Genomic DNA, 24,638 nt, shown 5'->3' on the forward strand with positions numbered 1-24,638 from the left:
CCTTAGTGTCTCTCTGTTTTTCCACCAAAGCCAGTCCTCCTCGAGAACCCAGAGAGCAAAGTTTTCATTAGTTGAGGCCAAATCTCACTATTTTCCCTTCATGAAAAAAGATATCCCTATTTGGTAAATGTTTCACCTTTAAAATTTAGTTATTCGCTTACTTCAGAGATTTTGTACCTCTTGAAATTTGAGAAATGCTATTAAAAACCCTAAATCTGAATAAAATCTCTTTAGATTTTGCACTGATGCCACACTTCTTTAGGCTGAACACTCCAAACACCTGAATTACAGCAGTGGCAACACAGAAACCTCTCTCAAGTAGCTTTGTTTCAAAACATTATAAATCAATGAAAACACCCTCAGGTCCACCCAGGCAGCTGATACAGATTTTGGAGCTCTAGGATGATGGGCTGCTGGAATACAGCTACACTCGGCATTCTTATAATGCTCTCTAGCACCTGGGGCAGCAAGTCCAGCATTAACAGCAATGTAATAAAATGCTCAAGTGTCTGTCCTTTTTCTGCAATGTAGTTAACACTGGTTTTGCTGGGCAGGTGTTAGTAAAAATGTTAGATCACTTGTCTACAATACCCATGTGAATGAACTTCACTGCAGAAAGAGCAGATAGGTGATGCAGCACTTTTAGCAACAGCCCTTGGAGCAGGCTGGAAGCACCTAGTGGCTGCTCTCCACTACTGTTCCCACCGTGGTTGGCAGCTTTCCCTGAAGTCCTCTGTGAAGTCGAGTATTTGTTGTAGGAACATTCTGAACCAGCTTTGACTTCTAACTAGACTTGTGAGTGCAAATCACCTACCAAGGTTCTCAGCCCCCACAAAAAAATCAGTTTGTCCCATCCTGAGCAGATGGGTGAAGCAGCAGGTGAGCAAGCATGCTAAGTACCCAGGAGCTGCACAGAGTCCAACATGGGAACCTGTGCTGCAAGCAGGCAGCTTGGTCCCACAGAGCACCCACCACAGCTTCTTCGGACCTACCAGCAGTAGGTCCAGCCTCTAGTTCTTACACAAACTTCAGTCTCACCGTTTCCAGGCTCACAATTTCACCAGCCAGCTGAAAACAAAGAGACGAAGCTGGACACTCAGTGACAAAATAAGCTCCAGCCATAAGAACACACCAAACAGAAGTGCCCGCAGGAAAGAAACTCGAACCACCTGCAACAGAGCGCTCTCAGAGCGTGCTAAGTGCCCCGAAGTATTCCCTTGGGGAGCTCACGGACCACAGGAACAAGATGCTCGAGAGCAACTGCACCCGCCACACTAGGGATGTAAGTGTGTCAGCAACACAGCCCAGGCAAGACTCTGTGTGGATCTAGTGCCGTGGGCACATTATCCAAATAGGACAAGAAGCCAAAATTTTGGAATTTCTGCACAAATCAACTTCAAAAATGGTTATTTCTGGTCACTTAAAACTTCTATATTTAGTATGCTTTTATGTAACAAAGTATATTTTAAATGAAAGGTTATTCCAAAAGTTTTTTCTTTTAATTCAACATGCCATGTACGGCATCATCAACTTTTTTTTTTGGATCACAAGGGCTGGTGCCAGGAGTCAGAGGTGGAAGGGTACGGCTCAACACGGGGATGAGAAAGTGGAAGTGTAAATGGCACAGGTGGGGGAAAGAAGAGGCGAGTGGGGTGAAGGTTAGGCAGGTAGGAATCACTGACTGGTGGCAAAAAAAACACCAGCTATGCTCCACATTTCCCTTTACCACTTGGCTGTAGATTTTTATCCTCCCACAAATGTCTGGCTTCCTCCTGTACTGCTCCGTTGGTGTAGCCTCCCCTGAACCAACCCATCTGGCCACAGCTCTCTTCCTTCAGCAACCGTCTCACAGCTCTCTGCTCCAAGGGATCAGGGACTGTCTCATGCCTTGGCTGCGTGGCAGCAGGAAAGAGCTGTTTTCTGAACATGTGGTTACAAAAATAGCTCGTGAACAAAACAAGCCATATCAGAGTGCCCAAAGGCATGGCAACTTATCCTCTCCACACCCAGAGAGGCGGGGCAGTACCACTACTACAGCTGGAGGACCAGGAGTGACTGGCCTGAGGCCACAAGAAGTCTAGGAAGGAGTAGGGAGTGTAATCCAAAACCACAATGCTGTGCCTGCACCAGAAGAGCAGCTTTCCTCAGGTATGGCAGAGCTGGTTCCCTGGTTGGCCCAGATGAGCTGCCCAACACAAGTTTGAGCACAGCCTTTTGCCCCCGTGCCAGAGGTGAAGGCAGGGTGCTCAGCTTTCGGGGAGAGTGCATCTCACCTGATCCCAAGCAAGCCCACTCAGGGCTTCGAACAGCACGCGCTGGAGCGGAGGCAGCCATGTGCAGCCCCCCTCCGTCAAAAAGGAGGATGGCCTCTGCACCACGAGGCCAGAGGCAGGTGATGAAAATAAATGGAAAAGGGAGGGGGCGACACTGCAGGAGGCCAAAGCAATATCGGATAAGCTGTGGTAAGAGGAGAGAGTTATGAGTACTCCTGAGTGCAATATCTTCGTAACTGAGCCGCAGGTCTTTCCCTCTCTCAAGGGACATAATTCCTGTGGTAACCTCAGCAGCCCCATTCATCATCCATTTATTTAACTTCTTTGGAAAAAGAGGAGGAGGATACCCCACTGATCCCCTCCCTGCAAAAGGGTCAGTCCAGGGAGTCTCCTACAGTCAAATAAGTACTCTCTGGAGGTCTCATTCTATCTTTCTCTTTTTTCTTTCTTTTTTTTGGGGGGGGGGGTGGGGAAGGAGTGAGGGATTGCTTTGCGTGTTTTTTTTAAATCTCTACAGGATTAGAGACATTTGGCTCTGAGGATTTCCATCCCAAGAAAACATGTCAACCTGGACATCACCACAAGGTCCTGAACTTTACCTTGTCACAAAAAGATTGGGAAATTTAAAGCCTGCAGGAAAAAAACTGACAGATAAATCACTCACATGCCAGAAAAACTGTTTAGCTGAAAAAGAGAACCCGCTGTCCCTCCACTTGCACCCACCCACACCCATGTTGGGGAGGCAGACTCCTTGCTGGTATTTGAACTTAGTGAAAGGAAGCCACTTCCTCATTAAGACATCTCCAACTATGGTAATAACATGGAGTGCCAAAAGTAGTAACAGATTTATTATTACCACAGTGTGGAAATAAAATATGTTTTTTTTCTCTGTTACCCAATCCAGTTAATTATCCATGCAAAATAAAGTTATTCCTGGCAGCCCTAAAACAGAGCTGTAACTGTTGGGGGTGGAGAGGCTGCTGTACAGGAGACGAGATTAAAGAGTCCTGTAACCCAGCCCAAAGCCTTTACACTGGCATTTTTTACTAAAGAGCCTGGCCTCTAGGGATTCAGAATGCCAGATTTGCTAGCTTTAGGCTCATCAGACTTTTTTACCACAGGCCAAAGGGTCTGATCAGGGATGGTAACATATCCCAAGAAGATCGTTTCTCAGGAACCGACGTTGAGAACAAGCTAGATAAAGAGCTTCAAACCTCTGCAACCCCCACTTCAGCAATGCAGCACGACCGGAATGGAGCGCCTGGGTGCTGCACACACGCACTGGTGTTGCGAAGCACGATCCTGAAAGGCCACTTCAGGTGCCCAAGCAACTCACCAGGTCTTTGGAAAAAGCAGTGCCTGGTGGTCTGGGAGAAGGAGGGGAGCCCAGAAAGCTCAGGCTCCTTCATCTTAGCATTACTGGCACGAGTGTGACTGCTGGCAGCTGGCTACACAGGCCCCAAATTCCCCTCTCCTAACCCAAATCCCAATGGGCAGGTTTCACCTTGGAGAGCAGTACCTACCAAGAAAAACGGGGGGAACAACATCAGTCTGCAGCACCAGGACACATCTAGGCACCACCACACTCCCTAGAAAGGGCTGCAAGGAGCAATACCCAGAGAAACCCTCTCCAAAATACTGTGCATTTCATCCTCCCACAGGTCCCACCACTCTACAAATGGAGCCCGTTGAGAACACAGAGGAGAACTTGGGGAGAAAAACCTCCTCATGTCTTTTAGCTGTAGTAAAACAGACCATCAGGAACACACAGCCTTGAATACCCAGCACCAGTTCCCACACCAGCTCTGTTATTGTTGGCCTCCGTGCTCGAGTCCAACAAGCACAGTCAGAACATGCATTCTGCTAATGTTTGAATAACCCTTGCCAACAAATTGATCCCACAGCAGCCCGGCTCCAGGAGATGGTTTAAAACAATAAAGGAATGGAAAGGGGAGAAGCATTGTAAAGCTACTGCGCTCCTCTTGTACAATCAGTGTTCAGATAGGCTCTCTCTTTCCTCGCAGAAAGTGTTTTCCTCCCCAGCAAGCGGTGGCCCAGAAGGGCATTAGCAAACATCTGTAATGTACATGCGAGGGAGACGCAATTGCCAGAGAAACCCGGATTCCACAGATGTTAACCCAGAGGACCATCCAAATTAAGCAGATCTCTAAATAAGGGCTGAAATGTGTGTTCTGATGAAAGGCAGAAGTTTTCCCAACCTGGGAGTAGGCAATAGCTGCCAGCTGAGCTCCCGTCCAGCAAATCACATTTTACATCCACCTGCTTGTGCCACAGTAAATCTATCCCTCGCACATCTGTCAGTGATGTCCAGATCACTGGCACAGACTTCACAGTTCCCCGCATGTATCCGGCACCAGTCCCTCACCCTCGTGTACTTGTCCTATTCTCCCCGCTCTCCTTTACACTTGTTATCAATGAAGTGGGCCAGCCTAACAGCTCTGAGGTCTGAAGACCTCATTAACCTACAGAGCAGTAAGCACAGGCAAGGACGTAGTGTGTCAGTCCTTGAGACTGACCTAAAGTGAATATCAAGCTAAATTTCCATTCCTCTTTAAATATGACAGATTAAGTATTTTCTTTTAAATAACCGTCCCAAATCCCAACCAATTTTCTAAAGAGACGGTCCTTTAAGGTTTTATTCCTCCAATCTTTGTTTCCCTTCGCAGTCTCCAATATTAAATAGGACCTGTCTCTTTAATTGTTGGAATGATTTTCCATCTCATACAAGTAATCCTTTTCCATGCTAGAGTCTCTTTCTTAAGTTATAAATAAAACACCCCAACTATTTTCTTTTTCCCACAGATGAGAACATTAAAACATTGACATTTTAATCTGTTCTGTACAAGAGTGAGTTGTGTCAGCACACTGCTTCCAGCTACAACAACAGGAAAACCCAAGTTTAATTAAAGACAGAGCAGAGCAGCTGCATTGTGGTGTCTGAGCCACAGACGCACTGCGCCATCTCTTGCTCTCTCTTTCACCATCTTCAGGCTTAGTTTTCTGCCTAGATGACTGAGTCAGGAGGGAGGAGGGGGAACCTGTCTGTTCTCAGATTAGATACGGGAAAGGTGAGCAAAAGCAGATCAAGTAGCTGGCCTTCACACTGTTCTTTTCTGAGGAAGCTGTAGCGCTTCAAGATGCAGGGTGCAAACATGGCTAGCAGACATGGGCCCTGCATGCCCAGGGCTGGGCCCTCTTGGTCATGACCAGCAGGAGTGCTTTAGGGCCTCAAACCGCATCTGCCTGCACCCAGGTCCCCAAGGATCATTTCCCCCTCACACTCCACAAGGAAGAGTTCGTGCCTGGATAATCGTTTCCTACCTGCAGAGCAGTGGCAGCCAGCGGCTAGCTTGTGGCTGGGGCTGCAAGACAGTGCAGTGCAGGGGACAGAAGAGAGAGCTGTACAGTACCTCTCCCCCATATACAGCCTGCCCTAGGTCTCTCTCTGCCATCCACACCTCCCTCTCTCGGCAGCTCCCAGTACTGGCTCACCTCTGCCTCCACACTTCCCTGCTTTTAAGGAAAAGCTGGAAGGGCTGCTGCCTTCCCTCCTGGGAGTGGGAGGGAGAGGGGCAGATCCTGAAAGAGAAATCCTCGGTGAGAAATGTCACAGACGCTGCTGCAAATCACTCAGTAACTACATCGTTAGCAGATCCTTGTATTCTGTATGTCTAGCCCTCTGCACGATGACAAGACGTACATACCCACATAAAACCCTGTATTACTACAGCATCAGGATCCATAGAGTTACTTTTACCACAGACCATAACCTCAGGCAGCACTGGGGGCTTGTATTTCCAAGTCACAAACTTAATTTCTGTATTAAAATCATATCAACATTGGTGTAAAGAAGTTATTCCAGACCTGCGGTTAAACAGCTCTACTGGCTGTACTGTGCTTACAGTCTGTCAGAAGCAACAGCGCTTCAGTGAGCTCCTGCTGGTTGCTCCGGCACAGCTGGCAAAGCAGACACTCCAGCTGCTTGGCTCAGTTCAGGGGTTTCTGCTAACCAATGGAAGAAGCGGCCATTCCCATACTCCCAGCTCATCTCCAGTCAACGATCCTGCCATTTGCCACTACTTAAATACCGGTGGAAATAGAAGAGCTACTGTATTACATCCAACCATGCACAGGGCACAGGCAGAACAGGTTGGGGGCATGAGGAGCTCAAGGCATAAGGCACACAGACTTCTCCACAGTAAAGAGCCCAGGACTTCTTAGGTCTAAGAAACTCAAATCTTTTACAGGTTTTGGACATCCCCATTTTCTCCCTCTGCTCCTTTACTGCCTGGTGTCTTGTATATAGACCTATAACAACGCGCCAACCTTAGTGCTCCAGCTCTAACAACGTGTCTCAGTTTACATTGCTCCTTTCCCATTAGCTCAAGAAGCAGCTGTGTCTTCCTGGGTCAAGCTAAATCCCAGTCCCCCAGCATCCCAGAATGCTTTGAAGCCCTGGGCTGTGCTGTGCTGTCTGCTCTAGAGAACAGGGCTGGCCCTGGCCCTCCTCTCCCTAGCCGGACTAGTGAGGGCTAGCTGACAAGCGGAGGAGGGAGGTGTAACCCAGCTGGGGATGCAGCCTAGTCTGCAAGGGGGGACCAGGATGGAAATCTGCAGATGCTGCTTCTCTCTGGCCCAAGTCAGGCTGGTCCTTTAAATGAAGTTATTTTATTTTGATTGTAAATAAACTATAATTAAAGTGAAGAGGAATATGTATTACTCAGAGTGCCACCACCCACAAGCAGCTCTCATCCACCTTTAGCTAAAGACTGCAAAAAAGCTTTTTAACCATCAGGTTGAGTAGCCAGGGAGATAGCTATGCAAGGACATACAATAGTCAATTCACTGAAAATCTCTGCGGACATATATTTAAAGAACGGCTGTTTTCTGCACCTCTCCTCCACCAAATACTATATAAAAACCATAAGCCTTTTCCCAAGTAAAAAGGAAGAACATTCAAATTCTTGGCAAGCTTTTCACACAAAAAAAAGGAAAGGGAAAAAAAAACCCAACTCAGCTTTCATTTAGGCACCCATATAAGTAGACAAATTTTCAGAAGAGCTCAATGTGTTGAATGCACACTGATGAGTTATTTTGAAAATCTGGCCCAATTCTGGACTCCAAGTCCTTGAAAATAGCTGCTTGTGCACTTCTCTCTACATGGGCTTGTGTGTTGCAGTGCCTGTACTGAGCGTCAATTTGATAATTTTTCTAGTCTATAAATACTGTGTTCTAAATTTAGGATTTGTGGATGCCGGGTCACGAAGGAACTTTGCAAGAGCGCTTTTTTCCCTGTTCTCCCCTACAAAGGAAAAAAATCCCAAATTAAACTCAATGAATCCAAGTCTGGACTCCAGAGGTCCTTTTAGACAATTGAAAACAGGATTTTCCAACCAGGCAGCTGTAGTTCATTAGATCTGCCATGGACCGTGAAAGCCACTTGCCAATAGTGTCGAAAGACTATTACTCATTTCAATCTCTCCGAAGAGGACAGCTTGCTCTCTGACAACGCATTAGCAAAAAACAGTGAGTTTGGGGCTGTGACTGGAACAGCTCAGCATACACAGACGGAAGTTCAATATTGAAATGAAAGCCAAGTTGGGATGGCAGATTGATGTTCCAGCTTTTCATCTTCAGAGACCAGAGCTTCTATCTAGATTACAGAAAAAAAATGGTTTGGCAATAACAATACACTTGCAGTGTGCATGTTAATCAAACCATCTGACCTGACAGAAGCGTCAGTCTGAACAGCGAGTTCTCTGCATCTGACTGGACCTCATTAATCCCAGTAGTTCAAATGAGGGAAAACTCCAGAGCCAATCACATCGGCTCAGGATGTCAGTCACTGTCCGAGCACTGCAGTTAAATCATAAATAGCACAATCTTCCTCTGAAATGAATTTCAGTCTAAGGCAGGGGTGGGCAATTATTTTGGGCAGAGGGCTGCTTACTGAGTTTTGGCAAGCCATCAAGGGCTGCATGACAGGCATCCAGGGGTAGATAAATATTAATTTTCTACATTTTCAGGGGCCCCGCAGACCAGATAGAATTGCCTGGTGGGCCACATCTGGCCTGCGGGCTGCATTTTGCCCACCCCTGGTCTAAGGCAACAAACATGTAAGAATCTGGGGAAGACATGCTCCTGCTTTCATGAATTATGGAACAGGATAACAGGATGGACGCCAGACCCATCGGAGGTCACTGTAGTACATGACTAGAAAGAGACTACAAATTGTGCTTTTTTTCTCTCTGGTCATCGCCGCTTGTTTTATAAGTCTAGTAGTTTCACAAATACCATCACGTTGAATGTGCATGTAGTTGCATTCTGCATACTCATGTGGCATGGAGGAAAAGAGGGATACAGAGTACCTGGGAGAAGGGAGAAAGCAGAGGGATCTAAGAAGAAACGGGTGGAGATGAGCAGCTTAGAGAAAAATGGAAGCATGCGAAGAACCCCTTGTAGGCAACGTGCTTGGCCTGCAGAAGCAATCGAATATGCAACACTTGTTTGCTTGCTGGGCCTACCTCATATGAAAGGTATGGGGTACCAGCCTGGTTCACCTGCACCAAAAGCTTGTCTAGCATGCCGTTACAGTGAAAGCAGCAGCAGGTCAATGGTCTGTGAGCTCATTCACTACAGGCATCTGTACCATCCAGAGGATTTCTGGGCATCATTCCAACTCCCAGTGCCTGTAATTCAAGTGGGTTCATTTTTTAAATTATGATTTTATAGATAAATAGCCTGTAAAAGCCCAGTCCATTCTCCTTTCCAAACTGTGCCCTATTCTGGAGGAGGAGAAAAAGAAACACAACTCTTGAACTGGAAAGTTGTAATGAAACACTGTGAACAGACAGCAAGTTGCACAACACAGACAATATCTATTCTCACACATTTTATTAAAAGCTGAGGAAAAGTAGGAAGTTACATTCTTCATGAAAGCTGTACTGTAGCCTAAAAATTGCACCTACAAAAAGGTCATGTCTACCATACTGCTCTGTTCAGTCTAAATGCGCTCTGGCAAAGATGGCTGATGGGGTGACCAGGAGTCTTCACAACCTGGATAACTGTGGCCCCCACTGTTCTCTAAACATGGAAAAGAGTTTTAGGTAGGACTGTTCTGTTCCAGAGTTTGAGGTCAGAAAGGCTGCATCAACTGCCCCTATAAATAAAGTCCAGCCGTGCAGCTAGCTGAGAAACAAGCAGCAAACAGAAAGATTGTTCACACTCACTACGTGAAAGCAGAAGAAGAGCCCTCTAGAAGAGGATGCAAGAGAGGCATTCAAATTGTGAGTTTTATGAGAAAAAAAAACAGGTAGTTCCACAGGTTCCTGAAATCCCAGTAGTGGTCGATAAATCGACTTCTGCTTCACCTTATATGAAGAGGCTGTACTTAGCAAATCACTGTGTAAGCTGCCTCAGTAACAGCACTCCTGCTATCAAGTTTAGTTGCAACAATTCCAACAAAGAAATTAATTTCTTAGATGACAAGAAAAGGTTATCTAGAATGGGGAAAACACAGGAGACTGAAATTTCCACTAATAAAACAGACAAATATCAGACTCGGCACTGAATTTGAGGCTGTTCTTTTCTCTGCAAGATCTGAATTCCCTGTGGCCCAAACACTAGAGCTACAAAAAAAAAAAACCAACCACACGCGCGCGCAAGCGCACGCACGCACACACACACAACTGTTCAGAATACGAGTTCCTAAAAATACAAAGAAACTGTAATGCACTAAATATTTTATCCACAGGGGAGATAGTCCAGCATGTAAGATACCTGCTCTTCATGCAAAGGCCACATTAAGAGAACAGCTAGTGAAAATCCAGGACCAGGCAGCAGGAATCTATGCTTGCCAGTCACCCAAGGTTTTGCTGTATGCCAGGAATTTAAAGACAATTTAACATGGGACTTTCCATCATGTTATTTACATATAGGTGGGACTTCTTAAGATTCAGTCAAAAAACAAATCCATGCCACCCAGTTACCGTATTAACTCTCAGCGTTCAATTCATTCCCCATAGGTTATGACCAGCATGAAAGACAGAAGTCATCCATCTGATTTTCTGCATCATAGATTCGAATCTGCTTAAAAATAGGGTCCTTCTTAGACACCAGTTTATGCTATCTCTCCCTCCTGTTATACTGACTTTTAGTGGCTAGTGTCATTGTATTGCTCCTAATTTCTGTTTTATGCATGCAAAGTAAATGAAACAATATGCACATATTAAATATGCATGTATTCCTGAAATGGCTTTATTCCGTTATCAAGTAACCAACTCATTAGAAAGAGTATAAGACTAAGGACACACAAATATGGGCATGATGCAATTTTGAAAAAAATAAAACAAAACATAGGAGGAAAAGGGCACTCCTACTCTGCCTTCACTAGAAAAGCACTCACACTATGAACTACAAGAACCTACATCAGACCAAACCAAGGCGTTCAGTCGGAAATCAGTTCCCACATCCCATCATCAGCCATCTAACCAGAGGTACCAGAAGCCTAAGGACAACACTTTAAATGTCAGCGTTAACCGTTTTGCTACTGATCATTTTAGCTGACAAAATGGGGATGTGGCCAAAGCCTGTGTTTTGGGAGCTGGAGCTGGTGCAGCAAAAAAGGAAGTGCAGGAAGAAGAGAGGAGCCCACTGAGCCCTTTAGAAACAGAGGCTGCAAGCCCAACCTGTCGAAACAGAAGAGTTCTGGGAACCAGCCATGACAAAGGAAGTCACATGACACTTCTGTTAAATGGATTAAAAACTGGCTATCTGATATCTCAAAAAGTAATGTGGAGATAGGTGTTTCTAATGGGGTCCCACAGAAACGAGTCTCGCACCATTCAACGTTTCCCTTGAAGACCTGGAAGGAAACAGGAGATTGTTCACAACCAAGTTGGCAGAGCTTGTAGGGAGAACTGGCAGTCTCCCCCTGTTATCTCTGCATCATGGGTCCAGCTGTGGATACCATGCTTTACAAAGACTGAAATTTCTTTTAGTGCACACTCCTCAAGTGACTGCACTGGAAGGGGCCACACTGCACATCACCTGAGTCTTCTGTTGCTTGACCTCTGGGCCCCAAACCGAGCAGCCCGTCTGGGGCTACAGCTGTTTGCTGCAACTGGAGCCACCTGACGGGAACAAAGCCAGCCTCATTGGCACCAGTCACCACGGCCTGCTCCGGCCTTGATGTTTTCTACTGAGGGAGAACAGTCTTCTGTCTAATCCGTGCTGTACTTGGAAGCCTCCGAGTATCATGGAGGACTAATGAAAGACACATAATGAAGAGAAGCCTCTTCATGCAGCCTTGTCTGATGCCAATTGTAATGCGAAAAGGGTATGCTTGCACACTGCCAGTGGAGAAACCACTTCTCAGTCCATTGTGAAAGCCAACAAGCATCTGGACAGTTGTTTCCAGCGGTCCAAGTCTTGGCAATCAGACTCACAACATGGTTCAAGGAACAGAGGAGGGCCTGCATCTCTGCACTGTTGTCCCTTGGTGACTCCAAGCCCTTTTCTGGTGGTTTCATAGTTTCTAGGGTTGGAAGGGACCTGAGTAGATCATCTAGTCTGACCCCCTGCCATGGCAGCAAAGATTACTGGGGTCAAACAACCCCAGCAAGGTGTACATCTAGCCTCCTCTTAAAGACCCCCAGGGTAGGAGCCAGCACCACTTCTCTTGGAAGCTGGTTCCAGATCCTAACCGCCCCTGACAGTGAAGTCGCGCCTCCTGATATCTAGTCTGAGTCTACCCTCTGCCAGCTTGTGACCGTTATTCCTGGTCATTCCTGGCAGTGCTCGGGGGAACAAGGATTCCCCCAGTGCCTGCTGATCCCCTCTGACCAGTTTGTAACAGGCCACTAGATCCCCCCTCAGCCTTCTCTTGTGGAGACTGAACAGGTTCAGGTCCCACAGTCTCTTGTTGTAGGGCCTGCCCTGCTGCCCCCTGACCATGCAAGTGGCCTCCTCTGGACGCTCTCCATGTTGTCCACATCCTTCTTGAAGTGCGGTGCCCAGAACTGGACGCAGTCCTCCCGCTGTGGCCTGACCAGTGCCGCATAGAAGGGGAGGATCACCTCCTTGGACCTGCTCGAGATGCATCTCTGGATGTATGACAAAGTGCAGTTGGCCTTCCTGACTGCGTCCCCACACTGCCGGCCCATGTTCATCTTGGAGTCAATGATGACTCCAAGATCCTTTTCTGCCTCTGTACTGACAAGAATGGAGTTCCCCAACCTGTAGGTATAGTGCCGGTTGTTCCTCCTGATATTGTGTGCAACATCCCTAAAGGCTCTCCTGCAGTCTGACGCTGCTCCATTTACCTTAGCTTCGCTTCAGGCTAGAAGTAGGGTGACCATACATCCCAGTTTGGCAGGGACAGTCCCAGATTTCATAGGGCATCCTGGTATTTCCCGGTTGGTGAAAATGGAAACAAAAGTCCCAGATTGGTGCCACCCTGCCCACACTGCTTGGCCCTGCTCCTCTTGTGCAGTAGCTGGAGGCAGGGGCCAGGCTAGGCTACACACCACTGCTCCTACCTGGGATGAGGATCAGTGTCCCAGATTGCCTTAAAAATTATATGGTCAGCCTAGCTAGAAGGCACTGTTGGAGGTTGGCAGTGACGGTGCTGTCCCACAGGTGTGAGGTATTTGGGTGGCCAGGGTAACTTGCTTCAGCCTGATATGAAACATCAGTCTGCTGCAGTCAAACTTGCAGTCCATGTTTCTTCAACCACAGGTGTCACAGACAACTAATGTAGCACTGCTTCAGTCTTGCAGAGTTCATGGTGTGCCACTTCTGAATCACCAGGTTTGCCAAGAGTCTTTGGGAAAGGCCTGATCCTAGACAAAGGTGCCTGGGATGACCAAACCAAATCTGGTCTAGTTCCCCCCAGGGTAAGTCCCACTCATTCATGCTTCCCAAACCAGGCTGCCTGATTGCTCCTGCCCATATTCCTTCATCCATACCAATGCACACACTGAAGTTGCCCAAAAGGAATACATCTGCCTGGCCACTGGATCCAGAGATCTCTTCCACGCCGTAAGTGAACCGCTGCTCACAACTGTTGTCAGCAAGTCACAGTTGGAGCCAACTACACTGGAGATACTGGATGCATCTACACCAGAGGTGTCCAACCTTTTTGAATGTAGGGCCAGATCATGAACTTTTTATCACCCAGTGGGCCGGCAGGAGTGGGCGCTCATGAGGCCTGTCCAGTCTGGCCGCAGCGTGGGGGCGCAGGGGTCAAGGGGTGCCACCTGACCCCGCCGTGTCCTCCCTGTCACCTGGGCTCAGCAGCCAGGGGGACATGTGGGGACTCTACAGGGGGTGGGGGATGTGCAGGGACATCCCCCTGCTCCCTCTCCCCCAGGGGAACCCGAGCCCAAGCGGCACGGGTCCCTCCCTCCCCAGGGCCTGCAACTCACCACCACCAGCGCGATGTCTGCGGGTGCGGGGGGATGCGGGGAGACAGAAACGGTGGGATGCAGGAGCGGCACCGGCTTCCCGCCCCAACAGCCACAGCAGCAGTGGCAGCAGCATCTCCCACAGGCCCGGCTGCAGCACCCCTCCAAGACGGCATCCGCGACCCCTGTGCCCGCCTGCTGCACCGCGACCTGCTCCAGCCCACGCAGCCGGCAGGGACGGTGCAGGGCGGGGCCAGCATGCAAATGAGGAAGGGAGTGGCAGGGCGAGGAACAGAAACCCTGCAATGTGGGGGAGGAAAGGAGCTGGCATGCAAATAAGGAAGGGAGGGGCTGGGCGAGGAAGGGACACAGTGAAATGAGGGGGGAAGGGGAGGAGCTGCATCGCGTCAGCAATGTCAGGCTGACACGGTGCACATGGGAACCTTGTCCCTTCCCCAGCCCTTCAGCAGCCATTAGGAAGCTGCTGAGGGGCTGGGGGAGGGACAAGGGGTTCCCATCACAGCACTGCGGGCCACAGAAAACGGCTTGGCAGGCCGCATGTTGGACAAGCCTGATCTACATGTTCACTAATGCACAGCAGTTACCGTGCATGTAGACAAGCCCAGTGTCACCCACTTCTACATATGAAACACATGACTTCAAAGCTCAAAGGGCACTTGAGCAAAGCCAGAGGAAAATCAATGCCAAACGAAAAAGAAATGGCTCTCAAATGATTTGGTTTTTCTAAAAACAAGGAATTCTTATTTTATAGACTACATCTAGTAGGTGAAGGTACTTCTTCTTTTAGTCCCCTGGATGGTAGTTAAGTAGATATACTTAACTATTCTGATGGTAAACGGGAGGGTTTGCATTTCAGTTACAATATGGAATACTTCAGAGCAACCTCATGCCTCATGCCAAAATGGCACATTTCTGAAGGATGCAAAGGTATTCAATAAAAAGCTTTTAAAGGCATATTTTTAAACTTGCAGCAGGAAAGCTTTTCTGTGTCAAGACAGTAATTCTTTTAACAGCATTGATCAAAATGTCATTCTTTTATGAGTGTACAATACCTTTTAATGGCATACAACAAGCCATTAGGGTTATACACCTCCGTACAGCAGACAGCTTACTGGAAAAAAGGGAACACTGGCCAAGATACAGTCACTAGTTTTTATGCTTCTAATAAGGTGCAGTTTCTTTCATTTGATCCCAGCTCTTCTTTGCCCTAAAACCCACAACTGAAATTATCCAAGGATTAAACCAACTTTCTTATTTCTTTTTCCAGCCAGAGTCATTTTCACAGGGACCCCCATACAACATTCTCAAGAAATGCTTCTTTGTGAATACAGCAATTAGCCTGGCTGTCTGCCTGGGACTCTGCTACCAGGGACATATCCACCTCTGCCCTGCCTTCCCCACAAATGATCATAGTTATCCCTTAATCAGCACTGGCTGAGAAATCGAAGGGGGGTGAATTGCACATGGTATACAACTGCTTGGCTTCCAGAAATAAAAACCACTTTCTGACAAACTGATTCTGTCCCAAGACTCAGCCTCCATGAACCATCTGAATCCCCACAAGTGCATCAGCTCTTCAGAGGGTCTAAGAATACTGGAGATTGCATTTGCTCTGCTTGAATGGAAGGCAAGCAGGGGCTCCTCAGAAGTGTTCAGCAGCACTTCAGAGCCAGGTTTCAGTTAAAAATACCAAAGGAAAGCAAGTGGTTTCAGTCACCCCACCTGGGAGAATTTCCATGTTGAAGGCAGGAGGCTATTTGGGGAAGTTGGCTAAGAAACAGAGCAGCAAAGGAACTTTTTATTTTGTGCTCTCTGAAATAGTCACAGACAATATTGTATCATCCGTCAGCTACTTGTTATATGGACAAATTGGCTGGACCCTACAACACAGCTATTAAAACGACAATATGAGGTGACCAAGATAATCAGAAAAGGGAAAGCTACACATACACATAAGACTTTAATTAGAAACAAAAGTAAGGAGATTTCTCAAAGTTTAGGAAGTCAAAAGATGGAGTGCATTTCCTCCAACTAAGGAAGGCACCTAGGGCTCTCTGCTCTAGCCCGTTCTGCAGTCTAGCAGTAGCCACTGTCACTCCAACTTCTTGCCATGAGGTTGACAAGACTGCAACAGGTACCATGGGGTCACATCTAGGATTTGGAACAGAGTTGTGTTTTTGCATAAAATCCTTAAATGTGTGTGAAAAAAACCAGAATCAAAAAACCTCACACTTTGTAATGCAAGTGGCTGTTGCCCTGACCAGACCACCAGAAACCAACTGTGTTTACGCTTGCCCTGCATCCATCATTAAAACACACAGTTAAGTACGAAGAAGAGATCTTGCAAGAGATTTACTAGGTCACCCTCAAATACCATGACCTGGGCAGCCAGATCAACTAATAATTCAGACCAAAACCAAGACAAGATTATTAAGGCTGTAACCTGAAACAGCTAGGACCAGGATATGTGCACATATGTAGTTGAGAACTGTCCGTAACAACATAATGACAGGAGGCAGAGCGGGGTGGCACCCTAATGACTAACTTGTCCGGAAAGGCATAAGCTTTTGTAGGCAACACACTCTTTTTTTGGATCCTACGATCAGATAATAACTGCAGATGAGGTAACAAATACCTACCATGCTTGTAAATGCATGGCCAGCAGTAAAGCTTTAGTTGTACACGTAGGCTGACTGGGACCCAGTGCTTTTGGGAGGTGTGTCACAAACTAGCCCACACCATCCCCCCAGTACCACTCTGGTCCCCTTCCCCTGCGAGATCTGCTGCTCTGCTTTCTGTTTCCTATCCTGGGCTCGCTTCCCAATCTGCTGCTCTGTTTTCTGCTCCCTCCCCTATCTGCCACTGTGATGTCTGGCCCCTCCTCAATCCACCATGTGCCACATATGGAGGCTGTCTGTGGCACTTGTCGCACATGGCCTGAGTTGGGCGCCCTGTTTTGGGCAGTATATTGCTTGGTGTTTACTTATAGAGCATCAATCGTATAATCTAAAAAACAGTTAAACAGAGATTGTTTTTGTGACAGGTACCAGGGAGTTCACAGTTGCCAGTCAAGAGGGAATACTATTTGAGTACTTGTTCTAATGGTTAGAAAGATAAGATTTACCAGCTTATATCTTGTGTCCACCCAGCTGTTGCATTTTGCAATAAATACTGATCTTTAAAACTGGTCTATCATAGGGACAGTAAACAAGGAACAAGATGGAATGAGGACTGTTCCATATCCAAATTCAAAGCATTAAACAACAAAATCTTGCATTTGAACTTTAGAAAAGAATCTGCTTGCCAGGTAAATTCTAAAACTGTCATACTAATTTTAATTTGGAGCTACTGCTTTATCCCTGAATGTGAGTTTTTATCTTGGCCTTCACTTTGAAAACAAGCAGCAGACAATGCAACAGCATCCTTGATCTACATTAGTGCTGAAAACCAATCTCCTTGTTATGAATTAAATTGTGAACAAATATATCCACTGATGGAGGGTAGGAAATAATGGTTTAAGTAGGCACAAGGATATCAGAGGTTACAATGCGAGTTGGCCAAATTACATGTGGTCCAGGAACAGAAGCATGGTACTTAAAAAAAAAAAAACGCAGAGTAAAGATTCTTACAACACACGAGAGCACCTTTTGGGTGCAAAGTAACATGCAGTTCATGAGACTAACCCTTGGTCCCCTGGAAACTACATATGCTGGATTTTGTGAACCACAACCCACGTGTGTTTCTAAAACTGCAGAATTGTGGGTTCAGCAGAGCACAATCTACCCCAGGGTGTTAGAAAGAGGGCTTGTCCCCTGCCCCCCGCTTTAAAGTTTCAGACTCAGAGGACAAAACCAGCTGGGAGCATGTCTAGCAGATAAGCATTTAAAACTTCACATGTCTAACTGACCACGGTATACATCTCTTACCAGTAGCTTCAGTGACACAAATCCAATTAATTCTGAACATTGTTACTATCTTATATTTGTCATCCTTATTTTCATCACTTACACTTCAAGATGAATTGCATTCAGAACTAGCCTGTACATTCCAGATGTACTGGCCTGTAGATGTGTCTGTTGGTGGAGGCAGAATTTGTGCCATCCATGTGAGAAGTCTGCAAACTTCAGCTCTGAATAAGTGGTCACCTGATGGCTCTGCATTTGAAAACAACACCTTGGACTCCAGACACTTGAGGAGACAGTTATCTTTCTTCTTTAATCAAATGTTGACCAATTTCAAAGAAATTGCTTTTTCCCCAATAAAATTAGAGGGCTTGCTGTGGTCAAAATAAGGCTTTGGACCAACGTCTGGAGCCACAAAATGGATCCAAAACCAGTATCTCCCACGGCGCACACACAGAGTGTTGGTGATAATGTAAGTTCAATGTATTGTCAACCCAGCAAGCAAGTCGACTGGGCAGCCAGCCTCCCACCACACCGAGCCTTTTGCTGCTACCTTCCCCCAGAGTGCTCCAAAATCAAGAGTGGCCTCATCTCTTTAGCAGTTTGTGCCAGGAAAGGGTTCCCGCCTATGCAATTCCCACCCAGTCTCAGGTAGAGGAAAGGCAATGTTCTGTCCCAGGCTCCTGTTCACATATGCACTTTGGTTATAGGTGTATGTAAAATATGAGACACGACAAAGTGAACAGCCACTTTGCCCCAGAACTATTACAAAATGCATGTGAATGAGCGTTGAATAAACTCAGAAAAACTGTTTTGTCTTTGTTTCAATCAAAGCAGTATAGTCAAGAGTCCTCAAAGCCCTTAATTAGGACATGAATTGCCACGACAATAATTAGATGTACTTTTGAAAATTCTCAGGAAGTCAAGGTACCTGCATCCATATTTTATGTAGGCTGATGGAGATGGACACTGCCTACAGACCCTTTCTCAGCATCTCTCTCCCCCGCACTACCCACCAACTTCTGAAATAATCTACCTGCCCTTCTTGTCAGGTCTACTCCAGTTACCCTGTCTTGCCATTACTGGCTCTGAATCCTTTATGCCCTGCTTTCAGGCATCTGCATCATGGTTCAGGCTGGTTTCTCCTCTCCTTTTCTTAAAAACCCACACCTCTCCTGACCTATGTGAACAAATAATCGCTTCAAAAACAAGGGTATCAGAAGGAAGCAGGGAGCCTATAAGAAATGTAAGAGAAGGCTGACTGGTAAAAAACCCCACTTTCCTGGAGATCAGAAAGTACAGGGGTCAAGGGAAAATTGCCAAAAGTCAAGCTGAGTGAGACCTTGCAAAGGAAATTAAAACTAACAGCAGCGTCCTTCAGCCATACAAATAAGCAGAGAGCAAGGCAAGAAGTGGAGGCAGTAAGGGTGCAAATGGGGGGTGAAATTAAGAGAATGTAGGTGTGGCCTAAACATTAAATGCATGTCATCTCAGTCTTCAGTAAAGAATGCGATGATGATGAACATGGGGGCAAAGGTAGGATGTTTAAGCAAGACAAACACATGGAAACAGCAGCTTTTAACTTGCTGAAGAGGGGTGGACCAGATAGTCTCCATTCTTTAATTCTAAAGGAATCATCAAGTGGAACAATAAAGGCAGCAAGGATTTTTAATGAATTTGGGTGACAGCATAAGGTTAGAGAGCAGCAAATGCAGTACCTATATTTAAGAAGGGGGAAAGCATGAACCAGATAACTGCGAGCATGTAGGTCTGTGAGGAATATTTTCCTCCTCAGGTGAGAAGCTCAAACCTGTTCTTCTACACCAGTGATTCTTAACTAGGATGCTGTGGCACCCTGAGCACCTTTCAAGGGTGCTATGCAATGTGGGTATAGCACTGTTAGGCATGCAAACATGATTCACAAGATAAACCCAGAGATTTCAAATAGGAATCCAGTGTTCAAAGCACTGTGGTGGTTTGAGTTCTTTGCAACAAGAGAATCACTCTATCATTTTTCTACAGTCAAAAACATGTAAAATCTAAGAGCTGGTATTTTCAGAGCGGTGCCTGGAGTCTAAAAAGGCTGAGGACCACCGTTCTAGAGGCTGTGTCTTCTTCCTAGCCCTGGTATCCTTGGCCTAGAAGCTTTTGCCAACCCATTCCCATCACCAGCTCACTCTCACTCAGCACACATTTTCCCTCAGAAGACTTTTCAGACTGGAATTGGAGCCTCCTTTTAAGCCTTCTGCCCAGTCAGCTAATGCTTTCTTTCCCAAGCAAGACTAATAACAAATAACACCTGTCTAGGACAGGAATGGAAATGATGTGATTTGGCCAATGTAATGCAGAAAGCCATAGGCAGAGCTAGTAAATTAACACACTCATCACCCTTGTCCCAGCCTAGTAAGTCACCCACAAAAGCCTCTAAGCACCCGAGAATGGTTTGGACTGGGTGTTCCGCAGGACAACTGCTGGGCTGGCTGCTCCCTCATTTGGGCTTTCCTCCTGGGAGCACGCTGAGGAAAGAGGGTGCTTCCTTCTTGCTGAAAGACCCTAGGCAATGACCTGACCAGGATCAGATCATGAGAGTATTCCTATCTCCTTCCTAATAATAAGGTAAAACGCAGTGAGAATTTGACAGTATTCTTCTGTACCCCATCTCTATCGTTCTTTCCTCCGGGCATGCCCCCTGACCCCAGATTTCTACTGAGCATCTCAATGCTTACTGCTCCTACATTCCCCACAACCAACAGACCAAGGCCCAAAATGTGGTGTCACATTTTAACTACACACGCATACACCGCCTAATTTCCTTTTGAGTGTTAGAAGGTAGCTCTTTGAGAGCGCCTTCATTGGAAAATAAAGACTACAGGGTACATGCAAAAGTAACTCAAATCTTATTACTAAATGGCCAAATCAAAAGCCATTTTTACAGAAAGGTACCTCCTTTCCCTTTGGGCCATCTCCTCTTAAAATTCAAGCATTTCAGTCTCCTGGAGCTGCTATAAAAAAAAGCATTCAATTTTAAGTATATTTTCCTCCGATTTTATTTTATTCATAAAAATCCTGAAGATGAATGTTTGATTTACTTTATTTTGGCTTGGGTTTTTCTGAGTTTGACTTGGGGGGGGACAGGGGGGAACTCCCAAACCTTTTGACACAGATCTGAAAAGTTTTGGTCTAAAAGTTCAGAGTTTTGGAAAACCTTATGGCAATATTACCTACCTCATCTGAATGCCAACTCTAATGCTTACTGAATGGTATGAGGTGTTAATGTTTACATCATTACATTGAAAAAACATCCACACAAACTGCAACATTCACCCAGTTTGTTCTGGTGGGTTTCCATTTGTTTTTGCAGTTGCTGTGTACGAGACAGTCAGAGCTGATAAACTTGTGGATCCTTTTGGATAAGTGGCCACCTGCTAATGCAGGAGACTGGACTCCACAGGCCTTCTCAGTCCTGCATAAAATCTAAGAACATTATCCATATCCACTACAAGTCGGGTACCACCTGGTCCTTGCAGGAGCAAAAACAAGACACAACTGCAGTTCAGTGTTGTAAGCAGAATTTCTTTAAGTCTTCTCAAAGGTTTGGTTAAGGTCCTGTAGTGACTTGGGTCCCTGAAAGATTGACATTTCCCTGCTCTTTCAGTCCCACAGCTATTTAGCTTCCTTCATCTTGGCGCTTTTGGAATGGGAGACAAGATTGAAACTCACTGAGGATCCAGCGACAACTCCAACACACATGTTTTTGTGGTAGAAACCCAATGTACAACTTGGTGCCTTTTGGTGCGAGGACCATGCTGACAAGCACAACTATCAGGATCCCCTGGCAAAGTTAACAGCAGGTGGGTGCATCTAACTCAAAATTACAGTTGTAAGTCATACCACGTAAACCCAGGCTTTGCCTCAAGCTTCTTAGGACTCTGACTGGCACAGTACTTCAGCTGACAGGGACAGGCTGAGAAAGCAACTGCACAGCAACACAGAACAACTATGGAAATGAGTCGCTGGAAATTCCCATGAAACCCAACACTTCATTAATTGCTTGGAGCAGCACTCAAGATGCATAAGGTAACTTCCAAGTACTCAGAGTGATTAGCTCCTATTAAATTAAACTGGGGAATTTGGGCAGAAATGCTCAGACAACTTTGCCAGACATCAGGAATCTGCACTGGCATTTAGTCAGAGGCAGCTGGGTTGCATGGCCCACACAGTGCTTGGGCTGACACAGCAGGTAGTGCTTTGTAGACAAGCAACAACACCGATGTGCAAAGCAGGCTTGTCTGAGGCAGGCCACTGGCTTCAAGAACTGGAACAGGCTTGAGTGCTTCTTGTGAAAAGGCAATGTGGGATGGTGCCTCCCATTGTCAACAGATGGAGGAATAAGAAGGAGCAGGGTCCCTTCATCCCTCTGCAGTTGTTCTGAGGGAGAAAAAACACTTTTTCCCTCTGCACTGAGAAGGGGATTCCTCAACATGGTGTGGAAGAAAGGAGCTGATAACAGATATGAGCCTCCATTGCCTAGCTTGGGAATTCCACTTACCCTTTTTAGAAAATGCTTCTAGAAATATTATGTAAACATGGATTTAAAACTGCCTCATATCTATTCACATGCAGCAGGAAGCAGGGTTTATGTACAGGCTTAATTTTGCCTTTTTCCAGTTCCTGAGTGCTTAACCAAGCTGCCTTAACAGTCTCCTGATGGAGCTTTTTGTATTGAGTTTTGCTGTTTGAGAATCTTGAGTCTTTGCACAATGGAACAGTTCAAATAAGGAATACACTTCAGTAGTATAATTTAGTAGCTTGTCTTTCTTGTATCGCTGCCCTTTAGAATTAGCACAATATAACCCTGCTAATCTACACGAGAAATGGCAAGGTCTCTATCTCGGTGAAGATTTAACAGCAGAGTCTTGCAGGGAAATTGTGTATTACTAAGAATTTATTACTTTTACAAACTGTACTGTAGATACAGAACATCTTATAGCCCACCTGACACTGCTGTATGCCCAAAGTACAACTGTCAAAATAGCAGAAGTCAAGTCAGTGCCAGCCAACATTTACTCTGCGCAGTAGTTTATGGGGCTACAGCTAGCAAGCCCAATCCATCTGTGAAGGTGTGAGCCTGGCCTATGCAGTTAGCCCTTTGGCTGGTGCACAACAGCAACTACTCATCTTCTTTCTTAAATAAAGATCTAAAGATCCAGATTCAGTCTCGCCTGTACCTATGTCCTATTCAGGTGCCTACAACAGCTGCAGCTATTCGATGCAGGCCCAAATTTGGCCCCACATAAATCCCAGCTGGAAGAGAAAACTTCATTTTTGAAGAGTTAAATCCTGAGGCACATCTTGGAAAGCCAGTCACACTGTTTCATGGGAAAAGTCTGCAGAACAATTATCTAATTGTCTATTGGAAAGGGAGTTTGAGAGGGTTCAGGGAATATGCAGTCTAATTTTATTTGGCATGTTCAATCCTTCTCTTTGTCTCTGACCTGCATTACAAATCAACATCAGACATTTAAGCATACAGAAATACAGCTATGAGCACCTAGCAAATAAAAGGACCGCTCATGAGTGCAACATGCCCAACACTAACCACGCTGAAAAGGGAGAGTTGTGGCTTGGCGGCACACGGGAAAACTAATGAGCCCTTACTCTGGACGCCTCCCAAGAGGAGAGCACGTCCCCAAACACGGGGCCCCCTCAGAAGACAGGTGCGGGCTGTGCCCTTGCTTCGGTTGGGAGGGCTTGGGCTCGAGGAGCTGAGGTCAACAGCAAGGTCCCAAACCTCCTGGGCTCTGCAGGTCAGAGGCAGCACCTTGCTTTGCGCATGGAAACACCCTAGGCCGTAGGGGACTGGGAAGCAAGCACCCAAACGGCTCCGAGGCACAGTCCTGTGGCAGGGAGGGCTCAGTCAGATGGAGGTAACAGCTGATCCGACACCGAACACAGCAGGTGTCATCCCGGGAGGGACCTTGGAAGATCATTGGGCCCAGGCCCCCGCACCAGGCAGGAACAGACTCGACTGTAAGGCTGGAAGGGACCTTGAAAGATCAAGTCACAACCCGTCTCCGTGACCTGTAGCCATACCGAATTTTAGCCCCGTTTCGCTCAGGGTCCGAACCAGGGCTCCAAGGTGTAGTCGGCCCAGCACCCCAAATGCCTGCCACCTCGGCGCGCGGGTCTGGCGCGGCGCGGCACAGACTTAGCCCCGGCCGAGGGACGGTACAGGCGTCACCGGAGGCGGTAGCCCCCCGCCCCGGCCGTCTGGACCAGCGCCGGGCCTCGCCACGCGGCAAAGCGCGGCTCCGGGCCCAGCTGGCAAGCGAAGGCGCTGCGGGCCAAGGGCGCTTCCGTTCTGCCGGCACACGCGCAGGGGGCTCCGCAGCGATCGCTCCTACCGAGCTCGTGACGCGTGCAGAAATAACCATGGATCCCTCCCCGTGAAATGTCACGGCCGGGCGTTCCCGTAGGCGCCGGTAGGGTGCAGGCCGCCCCGACTCACCGCGAGCACGTCGTGCCTGGCGCCCCCCGCGCGGTCCAGCCGCCACAGGCGCTCGCGGTGCAGCGCGTGGAGTTCGGCCCGCAGCGCCGCCGCCGCCCGGGACGCCTCGGCCATGCTCCGCGCCCGCCGTTCGAACCGGCCCGCCGCGGACGGACGAGGCGCCGGGCCAATCGCGGAGCCCGCCGGCCCCATCCCCGCCCCCGCCGCCGCCGCCCGGCCAATCCGCGCGGGGCGCGCGGAGAGCTGCGTGACTCCTCAACGGCTGCGACGGGGCGCTCAACCCTGCTGGGGCCTGGGCGGGAACTCGCGGCTGTGCTGCCCAATAGCAGCGGCCGGGCTTGTTCTGCGGCCGCGCTGACTGGCTGAAAGACTACCCCGTGGAGAGGGCTGAAGTTCGGTGGAGAGGCGGCGAGGCGTCCGGTTGCTATGGGGACGGCGCAGGGAGCAACCGCGAGGCCCGGGGTTGCCATGGCGACGGAGGGGCCTAGTCCGCCCCCGCGCCACTCAC

The 24,638-nt window shown here is 47.4% G+C and overlaps 1 protein-coding gene across 1 annotated transcript in view; it reads right to left on the reverse strand.

The window, feature by feature from the left end:
• LOC149856976 (uncharacterized) overlaps positions 1-24,309 on the reverse strand; it is a 155,476-nt gene extending 131,167 nt beyond the window's left edge. Inside the window, exon 1 of the mRNA XM_090063586.1 lies at positions 24,131-24,309. Coding sequence (XP_089919712.1) covers positions 24,131-24,244 — 114 coding nt within the window. The 5' untranslated portion in view covers positions 24,245-24,309. The remainder of the gene's footprint in view (positions 1-24,130) is intronic.
• Between the last annotated feature and the right edge of the window lie 329 nt (positions 24,310-24,638).

This window comes from Crocodylus siamensis, chromosome 9 (genome assembly GCF_052110815.1).
Source record: "Crocodylus siamensis isolate JL-2025a chromosome 9, ASM5211081v1, whole genome shotgun sequence".
NCBI lineage: Eukaryota > Metazoa > Chordata > Crocodylia > Crocodylidae > Crocodylus > Crocodylus siamensis.